We start from the raw sequence: 19,951 nt of genomic DNA, 5'->3' as shown, positions 1-19,951 counted from the left end.
TCAGCAGAGTAGCCTAACCTTCTGTGCAGCATTTTCAGTGGGCTGGAGGGGCTGCTGTGGGGAGGAGGGGGCTTCCACTAGCCCAGTTGCGTACATCTAAATCTGAGTCCAGCCCTGTATGCTGAAAAAAATTAAAACCAACAAATGGCTCTTTTAATTTTAAATTTAACTCTGTTGATATTCTTGCTACATGTTGGAGAAATGTCTGAAATATGCAGCAAATACAGGTGAAATAAAAATGTAATTTTTAATCCATATTATTTGACTTCTATCTTTACAGGGCCGCCCTATTATTTTATGTTCTAGGGAAGATACTGAGAGCTCCAAATTTGCCTACAAAACTATAGAGCTGCCACAGACAGTGGACTGTCTGCAAGGAGTTTTGAGTGTTGTTCCCTTACAGCTGCTTTCATTCCACCTGGCTGTTCTCAGAGGATATGATGTAAGTTACTTCTATATTTAGGCACTCCAATTAAAGCAGTTACACAAACACACTTGGATACTTCCCCTGTTTCTTCAGATGGGAAACAAGAATGATTGCATTGCATTTAAACAAAGAACTAGTTGTGCTTTCAAGATGGAAATTCAGTGCAAACTTGATTTCATTTACTTTTAATCTGGAGCATAAACTCTGCTAAAAGTGGAGTAAATAAATTTACAGATTTTTAAAAAAAATACTCATGGAGCATATGCCATCTTGCTTGGCACCTACATTCCCACCATTTTGGCAGAAATCCAGCCAGTATGATATATTGTTTTGCTATCTGTTTTATTCAGTGATAGTATGAATTTCGTAAATGGAAAATGTTCTTATAAGTTGTAATATGTTGAGAATCTTTCTTTCTTATTCTAGGTGGATTTTCCAAGAAATCTGGCCAAATCTGTGACTGTGGAATAAACATTGTGCCATAGAATGAGCATTAACCAGTCATCCTAAATTCTATTTCTGTCAATAAGTCCTCAACCGAGTGTTTTCATGATGTTGACTCTACAAAGCCCACCACTACAATGCATAACTCTTATTTACTTCAATGGGATTTTTGATGATGGAAACCTTGAGCCAGTACAATGGATATATTACTAACTGGAAAGTATTTGGAGGAGTGGTGTTCTCTAAAGATCTGTTTAATATGCCTTTAAATATTTATGTGCCTTGCACCTAAGTGCTCTTGCTTACAGCATATAGCATTACTGAAATAACATTGCCAAAGAATGGAAGAAAATCATTGTTTACATATGGTTAATGAACAGTGTTTTTTATGACTGTGCAATATATGTATATAGCTTTTTTCTGAGTTACTGTGAATAACTATACACTATCCACTAGTGTACACTATACATGCAGCCCGATTCTGTACATGTTTACTCATCTGTAAGTCCCTCTGAAATCAGTAGGATTTACTCCCAGGTACACCTGCATAGGACTGCTGCCTTACTTTAAATACAAAGTATTTATATATACACCAATGTATAGCACATAAGTTATTTTTAGTATATTGGTTGCCTGATCGCCTTGGCGGGAAGGGTGACAGCGTTCTGTGCACCTCGGTGTTCAGTCAATGCCGGCCACATGACCATGGAAGTGTCTTCGGACAGCGCTGGCTCTTCGGCTTAGAAACGGGGATGAGCACCGCACCCTAGAGTCGGACACGACTGGTTGGGGACACCTTTTTAGTAGTGATAATGCCCAGGATTTAAACCTGGGCTCATTAAGATTTATTAATTGTGTATAAACACTTTTACAGTTTGCATTTTTGCCATTATTCCCCCCTTCCTGTCCACAGTTAGGGGATTTTAAAAATGTTTGTGTCTCTCCACAGATCTTTCCATTCATCTTATATCTATCTACCTTTCACTACTTTTGCACTGTTGTGAATGAAAGTTTCTCAAACATGCAGATTTAGTTGTTTTTTGCTGAAAATTCTCTTTTGCCAAGATACCATTTTCTTTGAGCCAAACTATCTTCATCTTGAATAGTATTGTTTAACCTTATAACACTATTAGGTATTGTGTTTGCTCAGTATGTTTCTATTTAATTGTTGTAAAACCAAAATGCTATGCAATTAAACAACAACAAAAACCTGACTACAAAAGGTTTCTTAATACAGTTTTACCTGTTTCCATCCAAGAATCTTTACATTAAAAGGCATTTACACAATTCATCATATACTCTGAAAATTCTGTAACACTCTACAGCAAGGATGGAGAACCAGCCCACAGAGCTTCGTTGGATTCCTCCAAGGATTGGGGACCGCGGTGGGCCAGAGGTTTCCCATTGCTGCTTTAGAGTGTTCCAGAATTTGGGGAGACAGCAGGTGTTCATGATGACAATCCCCATAAAATACACACCCAAGGACAGTCCAAACAGTGTAGGCAGCTGTGTTGATCTCTCTCTCTCTCTCTCTCTCTCTCTCTCTCTCTCACACACACACACACACACACACACACACACACACACACGGATTTGGGGCTGGGGACACCTGGCTTCACATCCCTAATCAGCCATAGAGTCCAGCTGGGAAACCTTGGACCAGTCATTATCTATGCCTAGCCTACCTCACAGGAATATTATGAGGATAAGTTGAGGGTAAGGGTAACCCACAACCATGTATGCTACCCAGAGCTCAGTGGAAGAAGATACAAATGTGAGGAACAGTATTGCACTGTGTAGTGCCCTGTCTGCTAATTCACGTGCCAACAAGGGTCATTTTGAACTGATTATAACAGACTGTAGGACAATTGTGTTACTTTGTATGTATCACATATTTAATGTAAAGAGCAAACACCTTCATGCCTTCTAAAATAGCACAGTAAAGTCTCTTACTAAGTGAATGAATACAGCGTACAGCAAAATCCAAACACAAGTTCCCCTTTGTCACTTCATCTTTTACAGCAGCCAGGCAGCACACAGACATAGTAAACACAGAAACTCATTCATACAAAATGACAGAAGAGAGCCACAGAGACTCTGTACCTCATTCAGACATGACAACAGAGCAAGAAAGGGGCAGGCAGACAAACACAGAGAAGGGTATGAGAGCCATCTATCACTCTTGCTTGCTTTACAGGAGCAAGAGGACTGGACAGGGAATGAGAAAATGAAAGAAAGGGACATAAGATGTCCCCAAACAGCAGTAGATCAATAGCTCAGTTCTCCAGGAGTTTCTTTTCCCAGCACCAGAGAGAAACCCTTTTTCTCAAAGTCAACAACCCATTTCTGATTTCTGTCCCACTGGACCCAGGTCTTTTGTAAAGTTAATGAGTCTTAATTGTGCATCTAAGAGCAAGCTACCCCAAAATACCATGCATTCCAATAGTCATAGCTCACAATATGGAGATTAGTCAAATTTATTTCATTTCTATACCACCCAATAGACAAAGCTGACTGGGCAGTTCACAAAAATTTAAACCAAAGAGCACACAAGAAAACAATATAAAATATATAAAACTTTAAAACCACAGTATAACAATACAACCAGAATAAAACCTAGCAGCAGTACAGGAGTTTAAAATACAGATTTAAAACAGCAAAGCTAAAAGTCTAGAAGGCTAAAATGCCTGGGAAAATAAAAAGGTCTTCACCTGGCGCCGGAAAGAATACAGTGTAGGTGCCAGGCAAACCTCACTCGGGAGCTCATTCCACAGCCGGGGTGCAACAGCAGAAAAAGCCCTCCTAGTAGCCATCTGCCTCACTTCCTTTGGCAGGGGCTCACGGAGGAGGGCAACTGAGGATGATCTTACGGTCCGGGCAGGCACATATGGGAGGAGGCGATCCTTCAGGTAACCTGGCCCTAGGGATGGCGGAGAATTTCTCCCCGAAACTTCGGGGGGGCCGAGCGCCAACGTGTTCGGCCCCCCGAACAAGTTTCGGGGAGAAATCCTCCGCCCCCCCCGCCCCCCGCCCCCCCCCGGGACGGGACTTACCTTCCCTGAATGTCCCTCCCGGCGGCGGGTCCGGCTGGCGGTTTGTCCGGTGTTCGAGCGGGGTGGGAGCGGCAGCCGGTCTTTCGACCGGCTGCCGCCCCCGCCATTGCAATGAAAGAGAAAAAAAAAACACGTCCCCTGATAGGCTACGTGACGATTCACGTAGCCTATCACGGCTAGATCTGGAAAGTCAGCCGTGATAGGCTACGTGAATCGTCACGTAGCCTATCACGGGTGACTTTAAAAAAAAAAAAGTGTGTACGGATAATGGCGGCCCCCATAGGGAGCCGCCATTCCCCTTCCTTATTTGGTCGCTGTAGTCTACGTCAATGTTTACATAGACTACGGCGAAAATAAGGGCAACGCTATTTGCGTTGCCCTTATTTTCGCCGTAGTCTACGTAAACATTGACGTAGACTACAGCAACTAAATAAGGAACGCGAATGGCGGCTCCCTATGGGGGCCGCCATTCGCGTACGCGCTTTTTTTTTTTTTTAAAGTCACCCGTGATAGGCTACGTGACGATTCACGTAGCCTATCACGGCTGACTTTCCAGATCTAGCCGTGATAGGCTATGTGAATCGTCACGTAGCCTATCAGGGGACGTTTTTTTGTTTTTTTTTTTACTTTCGTGTTCGCGGCCGGGCGAGGCGGGAAGCCTCCTCCCCGGCCTGAATTTCGGCCGGGCGAGGCGGGAAGCCTCCCCCCCCCGGCCTGAATTTCGGCCGGGCGAGGCGGGAAGCCTCCCCCCCGGCCTGAACTTCGCGGGGGGAGCAGCGAAGCGCTCCCCCCCACCGCGAAAAAGCTGCGAGAAAAGGTAAGTGACTTTCGTTCACCCCTACCTGGCCCCAAGCCGTTAAGGGCTTTGAATGTTAATACCAGCACTTTGAATCGGGCCCGGAAATGGACTGGCAGCCAGTGCAGCTGAAAAAGTATGGCGTAATGTGAGCTCGCTGGCCAGTCCTTGTTAACAATCTTGCTGCCCTATTTTGGACCAACTGAAGTTTCCGGACCGTTTTCAAAGGCAGCTCCACATATAACACATTGCAGTAATCCAGACGAGGAGTTCTCAGAGCATGGATAACTGTAGCTAGGCTATCTCTGTCCTAATAAGGGCGTAGTTGGTATACCAGCCTAAGCTGATAAAAAGTGCTCCGTGCCACTGAGTTCACCTGTGCCTCAAGTGACAGTTCTGGATCCAACAGCACCCCCAATCTATGAATGTGATCCTTTAGGGGGAGTGCAACCCCCTCCAGAACAGATTGAATATCACCTAGCCGGGCAGATGAACCACCCACTAACAGTACCTCCATCTTGTCTGGATTGAATTTCAGTTTATTGGCCCTCATCCAGTCCATTACCATGACCAGGCACTGATTCAGAACAGCCACTGCCTCACCTGGGTTTGATGAGAAAGAGAGGTAGAGCTGGGTGTCATCTGCATATTGATGGCACCTCAGCCCACACCTCTGGATAACCTCCCCCAGTGGTTTCATGTAGATGTTAAAACAACATGGGGGATAAAACAGAGCCCTGTGGAACCCCATGGCACAATTGCCATGGCACAGAGCAATAATCCCCCAGCACCACCTTCTGGAATTGCCACCCAAGTAGGAGTGGAACCACTGCAGTGCAGTGCCTCCAACTCCCAACCCAGACATCCTATCCAGAAGGATACCATGGTCGATGGTATCGAAAGCCGCTAAGAGGTCCAGGAGAATCAACAGGGTCACACTCCCCCTGTCCCTCTCCTGGCAGAGGTCATCCCACAGGGTGACCAAGGCAGTTTCTATTCCAAAACTAGGCCAGAAGCCCGATTGAAATGGATCTAGATAATCCGTTTCATTCAACAGTGCCTGGAGCTGTCCTGCAACCACCCACTGAGGCACCTTGTCCAGGAAGGGGATGTTGGCCACTGGCCTGCAATTGTTAACATCTTCCTGGTCCAAGTTAGGCTTTTCCAGGTGTGGTCTGATTACTGCCTCTTTTAAAGAGGCAGGCACCACTCCCTCTCTCAAGGAGGAATTTACAACCTCCTGGACCCATCCGGACATCCCCTCCTTGTTTGATTTAATAAGCCATGAAGGGCAAGGGTCAAGCACAAAAGTAGTCGATCGGACTTGGCCAAGCACCTTGTCTGCATCCTCAGTCCTCAATAACTGAAACTCATCCAATAAAACTGGACCAGATGGTGCTCTGAATGCTTCTACCAATGCAACTGCATTAATTGTGGTGTCCAATTCATGATGAATCTGAGCAACTTTATCTTCAAAGTGCCGTGCAAACTTGTCACAGCGTGCAACCGAGGGTTCCACCATCTCTCTCCCTGGCCCAGCATGTAACAGGCTGCAAACCACTAGGAAAAGCTCTGCTGGACGACACTGAGAAGATGCAATGCTGGTGGAAAAGAACTGTCTCTTTGCCACCATAACCGCCACAGAGTAGGCCTGATAGTGAGCTCTTACCTGTGTTCGGACAGACTGAGCATGAGTTTTCCTCCACCTGCATTCTAGCTGTCTCCCCTCTTGCTTTATTGCCCTCAGCTCAGGTGTATACCAAGGAGCCGGCCAGGCTCTGCTCAGAGGGAGAAGGCGCTTGGGTGCGATCGTGTCAACTGCCCAAGTCATCTCTGCATTCCGCAGAGTGACCTGGGCTTCGACAGGAGCACCAGCCATACCAGCAGGAAAATCCCCCAAAGCCCTCTGGAATCCATTGGAATCCATTAGCCTCTGGGGGTGGACCACTTTAATAGGTCCTCCACCCTTGCAGAGGGGGAAGGCTGCCAAAAGTCTAAACCTCAAGAGGAAGTGATCTGACCATGACAAAGGGACAGATGTTAATTCCTCCACTTTCAGATCACCATCCTGCCCAGTCAAGAAAACCAGATCAAGCGTGTGTCCTTTTATATGTGTTGGGCCAATGACATGTTGGGACAGCCCTATGGCAGCCATGGCAGCCATGAAGTCCTGAGCCGCCCTGGATACAGTGGCCTTGGCATGGAAGTTGAGATCCCCCAGGACCATCATCCTAGGGGCCCTCAATACCAAGTCTGAGACCACCTCCATCAGCTCAGGCAGAGAGTCTGATGGGCAGCAGGGTGGGTGGTACACCAACAGAATCCCTAATCTGTCCCAGGTACCCCACACAAGGTACAAGTACTCAAGATCTGCACTCGAATGAGCAGGAAGCCTAGAGAGGGAGATTGAATTCCTATAGACCACAGCACCACCACCCCGACCCTTGAGTCGGTGCTGGTGCTGCACTGAGTACCCAGGAGGGCACAGCTGGGAGAGAGTAACCCCTCCCAGTTCCCCCACCCTGGTCTCAGTAATACATACCAGGTCAGCCTCCTCATCCACAATCAAATCATGGATGAGGGAGATTTTATTTCGAACTCATGTGGCATTCAGCAGCAGCAGCAGCAGCAGACCCGAGGGCAAACTGGTAAGGCCTCCAGGAACCATCAGGTTGGGAGAAGAACCGGAAGAGGGGATAGCAATAAGGTGTCTAGCCCCTCTTCTCCTCAGCTGGCCTGTTAATCCCCAAATTCATGGTGGAGGGGAGTTCTAGTTGATATTAGACTTGAAAGGTAAATGGAAGCTTCATGTTCAGAGAGACTATATCTCAGCCTTCCCCATCCACCATGCTGGCTGAGAATTAAGTAGGGTTGGCGGAGAATTTCTCCCCGAAACTTCGGGGGGCCGAGCGCCAACATGTTCAGCCCCCCGAACAAGTTTCGGGGAGAAATTCTCCGCACCCCCCCGCACCCCACCCCGGGACGGGACTTACCTTTCCCGAATGTCCCTCCCGGCCGCGGGTCCCGGCGGCGGTTCGTCGGGTCTCCGTCAGGGGCGGGGGCGGCAGCCGATCTTTCGACCAGCTGTCGCCGCCACCATTCCAATAAAACTAAAAAAAAAAAGCGCGTACGGATAATGGCGGCCCCCATAGGGAGCCGCCATTCCCGTTCCTTATTTGGTCGCTGTAGTCTACGTAAAGATTACGTAGACTACAGCGACCAAATAAGGAACGTGAATGGCGGCTCCCTATGGGGGCCGCTATTTGCGTACACGCTTTTTTTTTTTTTAAAGTCACCCGTGATAGGCTATGTGACGATTTACGTAGCCTATCACGGCTGACTTTGCAGATCTAGCTGTGATAGGCTACGTTAATCGTCACGTAGCCTATCACGGGGTCGTTTTTTTTTTTTAACTTTTAATTTCGCAGCCGGGCGAGGCGAGGCGCCTCCTCCCAGGCCTGAATTTCGGCCGGGCGAGGCGGGAAGCCTCCCCCCCCCGGCCTGAACTTCGGGGGGAGAGCAGCGAAGCGCCTCCCCCCCACCGCGAAAAGCTGCAAGACCAGGTAAGTGGCTTTCGTGCACCCCTAGAATTAAGGGAGCTGCAGTCCAGCACATCTGGGAAACGCTGCTGTATCTGAATATCAGATGCTGGGGACATCTAATCAACAGGGTGGGTTATTGCATTCCTTTTCTGCTTGTGAGCTTCCCTGTGGGGAAGGCTTCTGTGGGAAGTAGGATGTTGGACTGGATAGACTTTTGGTATTACAGATAATTATTCTGCAGGTATTTTTAAATATATGTTCTTAAGGCATCCATCTGCACATTCTAACCTGTTTTGAGAGCCAGGAACTCAGCTCAGAAAAGACATCTAATCCTAATAAGGAAAAGACTGTCTTGGCCTCAATGCCTGTACAGAGAGCAGATCCCAAAGAAACATGTCTAGGGGGAGTCTCCCAGGTCAAAATTTGTGGTGTTGAAACATTTCTTTAAAATACATTAAGGCTGCAACCCTATATCCACTTACATGGTAGTAAATGCCACTGAAGTCAATAGATTTCTGAGTAAACTTGCATATGCTTTCACTGTAGAACCCAAGTAAGAAACCTCAGGGTGAGCAATTTGTAGCCCTCCAAATGTTCTGGCTTACAACTCCCATCATTGGTTATGCTGTCTGGGGATGATGGGAGTTGGAGGCCAAAATATCTGTAGAACTCCAAACTGCCCATGCCTGAATTAGTTATTAGTTAAGGATTACTTTTGCTATCCTACCTTCAGTGTTAGTCTTCATTCCTTTTCTGAATGCAGCACCTTAAACACAATAGCCAGGGGCCACTGATGAGGGAGGAGAAATAGGAACCCCAGCAAGGATTTAGCTAGTGCAGTTGTGGACAGGCCATGAGGATTCACCACATTCAGATAGGATTGCCAACTTTTTTCCATGCAGAATTCTTAAACCTCTGACAACTGCCTGACAGACAGACTTTATCCCTTACCAGAGAACTACCCCTCAGAATCAGATTGCTTGCTCTACTATAGAACTCTGCATCAGTACTTGATGGATACAGGTTGGAAAGCCGGACACTAGGATGTGCAAGAGTACGAACAGGCCGAGCTAATATAGCCTCTAAATAGGCCACTTTCAGTTTTCGCACTGAAATACATTTGCACTTATAATCCCTGGGGAAAAAAATCAATTAAGTACACCAAAAAATGTGTGGATTGTCAGCTGCAGACCAGTGTGGTGGTGGTTGGGGGTGGGATATTCCATCCACTTTTGCTTGGGGGATCTCCAAGACTACAGGTGTTAGAGCAACTGTGATGCATTTTCATCCTCCAGTGACCCCAACAAAAGTTTTTTTAAAAAAAGCACGTGGGGGAGAACGAGAAACCTGAAAACAAACAAGAGCGGTGCTGAGGGACGGAGAAGAGACATTGGGAAACGGGGAGGGTGGAAGAACATGTCCGAAGGAAGGGACAAAGAACGTAACCAGCATAGTATTGACAGTTACTGAAAGTTACTGTCCTATTTTAAAAGCCAACGCATGATTCCAAGACGTATTGGTTAAGCGAGAGCAGTCGGCGGTGCATCCAGCGGCAGCTGTTTTGAAAACTGCGCAGAAAGGAAGCGGGAACTAGGGAATAAGCGTTCCCGCTTCCTTTCCGCTCACTGATCTCTCTGTCAGCCTCCACCCAAGTGGGGAGAAAAAGCTTGTAAGAAGCCAAGCGAGTGTGGGATGGGGTGGGGTGGAAAGTAGAGCGGAGGAACGCGCTGCTGCAAAACACCAGGCAAAATAGGGAAAGGGGCCGGCAAATGACTTTAGAGACCCAGCTGTCCAATGGGTACTGAGGTTATGTCCCGCCAGGACTAAAGAGCACTTTAGTATTGGCTTCAGTGTTAAAAGCTGCGCTCAACAGTCCGTTGCTGGCTTTGCAAAGCCCTGGATATTTGTAAATACGAATACATTTCGAAGGCAGGCGAGCTGTGCTCCTAGCATTATGTGGCCATGACGTTTCCCTTGCTGTTAAGTGAGCGCGACTAGTCCTGTCTTGAGTAGCACATTCGTGTTTAACGTCACTTAACTTTGCCTCGGCGAGAAAAGCACGCGCCTCGTAACGCTGTGAAGGTCTGTCATTAACAATGATGCTATTTCCCCCGTGGAATATTATATGGGAAGACAGTCCGCTAAGTCTGCCCAGTCACGTATAGCGAGTGTGAGATTTTGAACCTCGCATACTTCGCACACAGGTGACGTTACCTCGGAGAACATCCGACCCCGTCGCGGAGGAAGACGCTTGCCGCCCCCTACGTTATATAGTGGCCTTTAAGGCCCGCCTCCGAAGGTTGGTTGGCTGAACCTTAAAGAATCTAAGTGTTGATTGGGCCCCAGAGGTGCTTGTCCGCATGCTCGTGCCTGGTGCGGCCTGTGAGGGACTGAGGGAGGCCATTGCGGTGGAAGAGTCCCTGAGAGCTCGATAAGGGGCCGAAGCGGCATAGTGGCTCGCCTGGGGGCTTTAGAGGAGGTGAGGCGGGCGGCGGGCCTGGCGCGTATGGGAGGAGCCGCCCGCGGGCGCAGCGGGGTCGCTGGCGGGAGGCGCCGGAGGGGGTGGGGGTTGGGGAGTGGCAACAGCAGCGTCGACCACCACCCTTATCGTAGGTGCTGCCTAGAGACTTCAGTCCCCCACGTCCACGCAGAGCTCTGGCTGTAAAGTTCCCCTGTTCCCTTGCAGGCCCCCTGGCCCCGAGGGGGTTTCGCCGAGGCTCCGCTTCAGGCCCCAGCCAGCTTCCTGCCCTCGCAGCCCCCGTCCCCACGACGGGCTCCCTTACCAGCCGAAGAGAAAGCACTCTGGGGCTTGGGGAAGGGGTCGTAGCTCAGTGGTCGAGAACCTGCCTTGCGTGAACGAAGTCCCCGGCTCAGACCTCGGCGTCTCCAGGGATGAAAAGAGCCTCCTTGCCTGAAATCTTGGAGAGCTGCTGTCCGTTGAAGTAAGACAGCGGTAGGCTAGCTGGACCAGTGCTCTGCCTCGGGACAAGGTTGCTGCATGTGTTTATACTCATTCTGTCTCTCTCCCCGCTTCTCCTTCCACTTCTTTGGTGCCGCATTCATCCCCATCTGTTATGATTTGTGAGGAGGAGAGGTTGGGGATGTAGCAAGTTCAGGGTGTTGGGTTTGGACTAACCCTTTCCTGTGCAGGGGCTGGACTAGATGACTCTTCATTCTCGGACTAGGATAAAGCTTGCCACTTTCATCCTGCCCTCACTTCCTTTGCTTCCAGGGCTGAGCTCTCAGGTGAGTGTGCTGCAACAGGCTAGTACATATGAAAATATTATTTCATTGGCAGAACAGAGCTGTTTATCCCATAGGATTTTGGGAGATGAGGGTTACCAGTTCAATCCTATATATGATTATTTGGAAGTAGAACCCATTGGTTTCTATAGGATTTACTTTCAAGGAAATTGCTGGCTAAGCTTTCTTCTGAGTATCTCTCATCTCAAATAAGGTACAGTAAACTATTCTGTAGGAAAGGAGTGGAAGTCAACAATCCAAGCACATTTGTTATTTAATGCAACAGCACATTCAGGCTGTCACTACTAGCACTCCTCTTGATGTCATACTTAAAATCATCATGGCATACTGTCAGTGTGTCAAATTGTTGATTGTATTAGATGTTGTGATTACTGTTCTGGAATATGAAAATTACCTTTTAGGAAAAGTCTGCTTGTATCACTTTTCCATTTCATGTGCCAAAATATAATTGAAACTATTAAGAACACTAGATGTAAGAACAGGGAGCTTTTATCCCACTATTGAAATTGGTTACTCATTTGCGGGTCCTTTATATAATGTCGTCAACCTCCAGGGTGTCTCCGGCAATAAATAACCTTTATTCTATTTTTTAAAAGTTTGGAGATAATGAGCTACCAAATTACAGTTCTTGAGTTCTGCTTAAGTTCCCTCATGAAAAAGGAAAACCCACAATAAGAGGCGCTAGACTACAGTGCCATCTAGTGACTTTATAATGAAGAATATGGAAGACTCAGATAAGCGGGGGGAAAGGCAGGGGGAGGAAGCATGTGCAAAGGGAGTCCGTCGTGATTCCTTTAAAGCGGAAGCAGGAAGCCCGGTTTTAAATGCAGGATTTTAGGCTGGTGTAGAGTTGCTCAAAAACGTGCTGGCTAACTTACAGGATAGCTGTTGGTGGAATTAATTTTGTTAGCTGTTTCTGTTTTTTGATTTTATGTATAGGATTCCCCACATAACATGTTTCTCTTCTACCTTTTTTATTGCTATTGCCATTTATATATCACTTTCTACATTTGAAAAGTGCATTATAATCTTTCTTGTATTCATGCTCTCTAGAGAGGTCACTACTTATTCTCACTCTCATTCAGTGGGAAAGTGATTCTGGGAAATTTGACTTGTTCAAGGCGACCTAATAGATGTATTGCTAAGCAGAGATTGGAATCATGGATACTGAAATCCAAATCCAATAATTTTCCATGTGATAAATCCGTAGTAGAGTGTAAGGAACTGATATACATTCTAGAGCTGCATCTCTATATCTTTTCAGGAACAAATCCTACTGAGATCTGTAGGACATGCAGCTCAATCTTTTGCAAGTTCACTCAGAGATAAGCCCCACTGAGTTCAAGGAGACTTATTCTCCAGTGGGCATAAGATTGTAGCCCTAGAGCCACTTTGTATGTTAAGTTTACACACCGGTTTTTCATGTAGGTGAGAGAACATGAAACCTGAATGTAGAACAGGATCATAATATGTGATAATCTCAGAAATATTTTATGGTGTGAACATGCACTGGGAAACCAGAATTGACCGTTGCTTTCCAGTATATGTATACATTTATAAAGAGTATCATTGCAAATGATGATTTACAAATGGGTTGCATATTATTCCCTGCACACAGAAGTGTCTTTCATGAAAGAGAAACATAATAGGTGAAGTGGCCCTTACTGTAAAGCGCTTGTAAAACCACAGCCTAAGGCACTGCTAATTTATTTGTAGCAAATAACCATGCTCTATTTCCATTCTTGTTATGAATGAAAACATGAAAATGCACAGTTTGCTTTAGGGACTATTAGAATTTATATTTTAATGTTGATATTTATCTTGCATTCTAGATGAGCTAAACTGGATCATTCTCGTAGTCATATATACAAATTAAAGGCATTCAGTTGCTTAAATACTGTTTGGAAGAGTTCTGCCCAGTTACTATTCCTTAAGCACCTAATATACATTCATTAAATAAATCAAATAAAAATGATATGCACTAGATAATCTTCTGAACTGTTATCTGAAGATTTTCACTATGACCTACTTTGCACATCATGGCAGCAAATTGTGGGGAGTGTATGCACTGTGGACAGGCTGCATCCGCTTTCGACAACAACCTAAGAATGCCCTACGACTTAACAATGTATAATTAGTTGACAGGTTAACTCTGGGTTGTTTAACCCATAAACAACCCAGAGTGTCTGGGTTCGGATGTCATGCAACAACCTACAGACGGGGTGTAGGTAGGTTGTTTATGCAAAGTGGAAGTAGCTCACTCATGTCCCAGCAAATAATGAGTTAATTAACCCACAATTTGCTGCAGTGCTGTGCGATCTGACCCTATGAATCATACATAACATGCCCAGTGTACAAACCATTTTGCAGTCTTTTTGTCCTCACAACAGCTTTGTGACATAAGCTATTATTTGGTGCATTTGCAGTGGCACTTTACTGCTGGTTTATTCCTGGATGTGCTCCAATCACTGTATGATTCACACTGGACCAGCTGTAGTTTGGTGTTAAATCACTACTGGAAGATTGATTCTGCCAGAATCTTCCAGCCATTCTGGAAGATGGCTGTTTGAGAGAAATAGTGTGAACAGTTTAGAAATGGTGTATAACTGCTTTTATCCTGGATAGATATGGATTTAGGAAAAGCCCCTTATCAATAGTTGTGTCTCATCTTTTTATGCAGTGGTGCATGGAACTGCTGCTGTCTTCTTCTCAGCCTTGGACAAAACAGAAGGAGCGACTGTAGCTTACTCTCTGATAGTAGCTGTGTAAACTGTACAGAAGTGAAATGTTTTATTGCCAAAATTTAATGTTTGAACTACTGCTGTGCAATAATTTCTGTGTACACTCATTTATTGTTCCCATAATGACTTTCTGAAGTCTGCTACAAGTCAGTGGCTCAAGTGAGAGTTTGGTCCAGGTTTCTGTGGTCTCAGTCCAATCTTTATGCCCTTGAACCTCTTTTAGGACAGGTCTTTGTTGTACTGTAGTTAGCAATTGACCAAAATCTTAATGGAAAATGAGTTCAGCACCAGTTTATCTAAAGGAAGATACTCAAATATGTGAAGACAGACAAAATACTTTTAAAATGGTGAACATAATTTTGAAGTACTGTCACAGGGTCAAGCTCTGAAAAAATAATGCCTGAAAGCTTGCAGCAGAAGCTGTCTATGCATCATACTGATTTGCTGGCATGGACCTCATCGATTCACTGAGGACAGCCTCCTCCCAGTTCCCAGAGTAGCTTTGGACTTTGTCTGTGTGTGTGTGTTTAAAGTACCGAATGAATGGATAAATGTGAAGGAGAAGCTCTTACCAAAAAAACAAAACAAAACCTTGGCAGGCCATCTGAAGTATAGGGTGAGGGGTAATGCTGAACATGCATTAGGTTCTATATCAGTCAATCATCATCAGCGGCCCTTCTCCGTGAGCCCCTGCCAAAGGAAGTGAGGCGGGTGGCTACTAGGAGGAGGGCTTTTTCTGTTGTGGCACCCCGGCTCTGGAATGAGCTCCCTAGTGAGGTTCGCCTGGCGCCTACATTGTACTCCTTTCGGCGCCAGGTGAAGACCTTTTTATTTTCCCAGGCATTTTAGCTTTCTAAATTTTTATCTTTGCTGTTTTAAATCTGTATTTTAAACTCCTGTACTGCTGCTAGCTTTTATTGTGGTTGTATTGTTATATTGTGGTTTTAATGTTCTATATATTTTAAATTGTTTTATTGTGTGTTGTTTGGTTTTAGTTTTTGTGAACCGCCCAGAGAGCTTTGGCTATTGGGCGGTATAGAAATGAAATGAATAAATAAATAAATAAATCAAATTGGGAAGATGGAAAGAGATCAGGCTCATCCCGTGGCTGAGGGATGCACTGTGAGGATAACACAATGGGCCTGTTCCGATGCGCATGGGGGGAGGGTGGTTAGGGTAACTGGGGGAGGGTAGCGAAACCACATCACACAGGCCAGCCAGATGATCGCGGAATCACAGGGCACCGCATGGTTCTGCTAACCACCCCCCTCTGTAGTTATCGGGCGATCGTCCCGGCATAGCTAGCATGTGTCCTGTCATACTCTGTGGCATGAGTGGGCTCCTGGAGGCTGCTCCAGTATCCAAAATGGCTGCATGACCATAGAGAAAGTCTGCAGCAGCTAGAGTGTCACTGGCAATGGTGGACAGTCTAGCCAGTAAACTCTATAGTCATGGCCTGGAAGTCCCCCAGAGCCCATTTATCCACTGGGGAACCTGCCAGATGACATGGTAAGCCACCCCAGGGGCCCTTACCCCTGTTGCGGGGAGGGGGGTTAGCCGGGGTTGCTTACTAACCACAAGGAATGCGGTTTTCTCCCCCCTCATGGCACGCTAAGCCACCATGGTTAAGAAAAAAATGCCTAGCTATCATGGCTTAGCATGACATCTGAACAGGGCCAATATTTTATATTATATCTGTCTTCACTGTTACTTCAAAGCTACTTCAGTATTTTAAGTGGTATGTTTTGGTTCTGATCGTATGGTGTGTAATTGTTAGGTATGTCACGTTGTATGTGCCAGACATCAATTCTGTTAGACTGTTACAGCTTCTTAATATTAACCTTGATCTAATAACAGCTTGAATTGCCCTTTTGAAGTGTGTCAGCGTATTAAGAACTAGTACTTCATATCATAATTGAAACCCCTCCTACTCCCCCCCCAAAGCATAACATCAAATCATAAGCTTTCTGAAATCGTTTGGCTTCCGTCGTGACTAAAATTATAATTTTGGGCCAATAATGTTTAGTGCCAGTTGCACACATCTTGAACTAGTTCAATTCTAGTTCATGCTGGAAAATTATAGTCACATTATGATCCTGAATTTTGTATGTGGTATGTGATAAATATTAGCTTTTGCACCTAATCATACTAAGTGACTGAAAAGCCTACAATATGTCCAGGAAGTTAGAATATGGAAACCAGTAGGAATGAAGAAGGAACACAAAGAAAATATGAAAGAGCCTTTTGATACCTTTAAGACTAATATTTTTATGGCATAAGCTTTTGTAAATAGAGCCTATTGCATCACATAGAAAATATTTTGAGCAAAGATTATTTCTTGATACTAACATATGGAGTATGTTGGAAAAATTTCACCTTGGTTTTTTGGTTTTTTTGCACACTCTCCTACATCTACCACCATGCCGCCAGTTTTAGTTCTTTTAGAGCAGCCTCTGTCAGTGCTGGACACTTGGAATTTACTGCATAGATTTTGAAGGCCTAGCCATCACAAATATAGGCCTAATCCTCAGAAACGGCAGATAAAGGTGGCAAGCATGTTCCTGGGTGGTATACTTTTTCAGGTAGCAGTTGGGGCTTATTGGATTGAATACTCCCCCATGCCAAACAATTTTCTCTACATAGAAAACTAGATGTCAAGGAGAAGGAGTTATAGCCTAGCCTTCTTCCCAACATGCAAGTTTTCTGTGTGCAGGAAGAGGAGTATTAAACCATCTCAGCATGCTCCTACAATATGAAATGATCAGATGTGAGTGTCCCTCCAATGCCTGGCAAGCATAACAAACTCCAGCCTGCCTCCTATACTTAGATCTAGGGAGTGGATTGTCCCCTTACCTGCAGTTTGCTTTGGAAGCATAGTGGATGGATAACCCTCCTGTCCCCGCTCCAAGCTTGAGAGGAGAGTTATGTTGTACTGGTTGTTTGGGGGCTCTCCCTCAGAAGCATCGCATGACACAGACAAGTTCCAGTCCCCCTTCTGAGTTTGGAGCTAGGGAGGGGGGCTTGGATTGTCCCTGACCTTGTGCTGTGCTTTGAGGGTGCTCTGAACACATCTTAAGTTCAACATCACAACAGGACAAGACGTACTGAATCCTGGAAATGGTGCAACCCAGAGAAAAGGCTTACTACCTCATATGCTGGTTGGATTAACTAGGCCACAGTCTTGTAAATACTCTGTTTCGTAAATCACCATGTAAATGCTGGCCTGTAGATCTAATCTTAGTAAGAGAAGGTTTCAAGAAATTTAACAGCTGAAGCAACTGAGTGACCATATATTGTGTTGTAGTTTTTAATTGCTGTGAAACGCTCGGAGAACTTAGGCTATTGGGCAGTATAGAAATGTAACAAATTAAATAAATATAGGGGAACTACTTGTCACTTTACAGAAGTGCTGTCCTCTTTTTTTTCTTTCTTGTTTATCTTTCCAGTCTTCTACAGCAGAATGAAAACTTAAGGCAATGGGCCTGCAGCATGCTTGCTGTTTCCTAGCCATTCAACAGAATACAGAAGGCTTGATAAATCCAAATTGTATGACAATCCTCTGAGATTTTATTTACCACTAATATCTCCACGTCCCCCTTTTTAAGGGCTGCAATGTTTAATAGATAAATTTGTGGGATTAATTGATTAAAATAGTTTTAGGGTGCCATCCTGTGGTCCTAAGAGTGTTCCAGGGACCATGAGATTTTTCAGAGCCCCCCCCCCCCCCCCGAGGACATAGACACTGTTGCAACCTTGGGAGGGGAACTCTGCATTCCAAATCTTCCTCTGCCCCCTCGCAACTGTGGTGGAAAGAACTACATTGGTTGCTTTCTGAGGTTGCAACAGCAACCTTTGATGACCTCATAGATGTCAAAAAGGGGGCGTTCTGGTGGGCGGAGAAGGGAAGGGGAGTAGAGAATCTGCAAAATCCTATGGCCTTTCTGTTGCCCATCCTTGCCCACCATCAGTAAGTGAGCCAGACAGGCTCAGAGGCCTGTCTAGCTGGGGGGGGGGGATAGGGGGGAGGAGGAGGAAGAATGGGAGACAAAATCCCCCTCCTGAGGTTGTAGGAGTGTCTGTTGCCTTGGGAGGGGGAATCCTGTGGTCTTTGGGATACTGTCCAGGGGCCATAGGATTGCACCTTAGATGACTTTAATTTTGGGCCTTCCTTCAAAATTAATTTTGTAAAATTGGAATGGATATTGCGAAGGACAGGATAGTAAAAGAATATAATATCCCATGGAAAGCATCTGAAATTAAGTATTTGGATAATGTAAAAGCTTGATGAAGTGCTTGAAATTAATTATAGCAAGTTGTTTCAGATGGTAAAAGCTTAATCAGTGGTGCAAGATGAATTTAACATGAATGGGATGTATATCTATGGTGAATGTCCTTCCACAAGTTCCACAAGTACAATTAATATTTCTTTAAATATCAGAAGAGCTAGACTAACAGCATGGTAAGATCTCTGCATGGGCTTTATTTGAGGGTAGGGGGTGAGGAAAGACTCTGGATTATATTACTATGTGTAGGGATACCCAGGGCTAGGTATACACAGTTTTTCATGGTATTATGATGTATGAAGAGTTACAAATTTGACAGACTGGTTACATTTTGAAGGTGTGGAAGAACATGAACAGATTGGAGTTTATCCATGTTTGAAGGACATGGTCTGGTACCATGTAAAGGAGGATATGTATAAAGTAGATCAGAAATCCATATGTGCGAGCAATATTAGCAGTCTTGGGAACAGAGCAAAAACCTTTCCAGGACTATCTGCATTCACATCATGTATATATTTTCAGATCCATATGAAAGAAATGTTAGGGGATATGTTGACTTGGGAAGCTGATGGATTTCATGTGTTGAATTTTGTGTGTGGAAAATAATGAAATCATATTGTTTGAATTTATGAGAGATAAGATGAACCGCTTTGTTACTATGTTGTATAAATTCTTTCAAATAAGGCATACTATAGTTGTATTAATTAGATAAAATGGAGCTGTAGGAGGTCTAGTAGTAGAGGAATTGCTTTATGCATCAGTAAAGAAGGGATTAATTGGAAATGTCTGTACAGTTCTTAGAGAAGTGCAAAATAAGGGAGCCATGAACTATCAAAAGGAATGGGGGAAGGTTCTGAGTATAACCACAGGAAAAAATACATACATGGTATGTATTGGTAAAGTATTGATTGCAGCAAATTTGAAAGAAATGTTTTATGGAACACTACATCAGTTGTATTTGACCCCATATTTTAAATACATTTTATAATTTATCCTAGAACAATTGTTGGAAGGGTGGAAAATTTCACGCTGACTATAAGCACGTATTTTGAAGCTGTGACAAAATTAAAAGCTTTTGGCAGTTAATATAATATTATATTGAACAGATTACAGGTTATAATAGTCAAAGTTAACCATTAAAAGAGTGTCTGAGGGACCATAGGATATTGAGGAGTTCCACCTCTGAGGCCGTAGACATTCCTACAACCTTGGGAGGGCAAATCAGAATGTTTCCCACTCCCACCCCTCACAGCTGCCATAGAAAGCACCACAGCGCCTTCCTTACCTGAAGCCGACCTTGGGTGAGGATACAAATGAGGGAAAGCGGATGGGGAGGGGAGGCATTTAGGACCTGCAGGATCCAAAATTATCACAGCTCTTGTCCCCACAGCTCCACTAGAT

General features: G+C 45.0%; 2 protein-coding genes across 28 annotated transcripts in view; both read left to right on the top strand.

Annotated features, from left to right (window-relative positions):
- GFPT2 (glutamine--fructose-6-phosphate transaminase 2) overlaps positions 1-2,110 on the top strand; it is a 35,115-nt gene extending 33,005 nt beyond the window's left edge. Inside the window, exons 18-19 of the mRNA XM_084839085.1 lie at positions 281-442; positions 854-2,110. Of these exons, the coding sequence (XP_084695211.1) occupies positions 281-442; positions 854-898 (207 nt within the window). The 3' untranslated portion in view covers positions 899-2,110. The remainder of the gene's footprint in view (positions 1-280; positions 443-853) is intronic.
- Positions 2,111-10,646: 8,536 nt separating this feature from the next.
- MAPK9 (mitogen-activated protein kinase 9) overlaps positions 10,647-19,951 on the top strand; it is a 63,015-nt gene continuing 53,710 nt past the window's right edge. For 11 of the 27 annotated variants that reach the window (XR_014788420.1, XM_084839074.1, XM_084839067.1 and 8 more), the window contains exon 1: positions 10,647-10,741. The gene's annotated coding sequence lies outside the window, so the exon portion shown is untranslated. Of the gene's footprint in view, positions 11,509-19,951 lie in introns of all 27 variants that reach the window. The other 16 variants (XR_014788419.1, XM_084839054.1, XM_084839072.1 and 13 more) reach the window with 7 other exon arrangements.

This window comes from Heloderma suspectum, chromosome 2, assembly GCF_057233095.1.
Source record: "Heloderma suspectum isolate Gila_16-S chromosome 2, 16-S_ref, whole genome shotgun sequence".
Taxonomy (NCBI): Eukaryota; Metazoa; Chordata; class Lepidosauria; order Squamata; family Helodermatidae; genus Heloderma; species Heloderma suspectum.
Note: the sequence above shows the minus strand (reverse complement) of the source record. Positions and strands in the feature narration are given on the sequence as shown.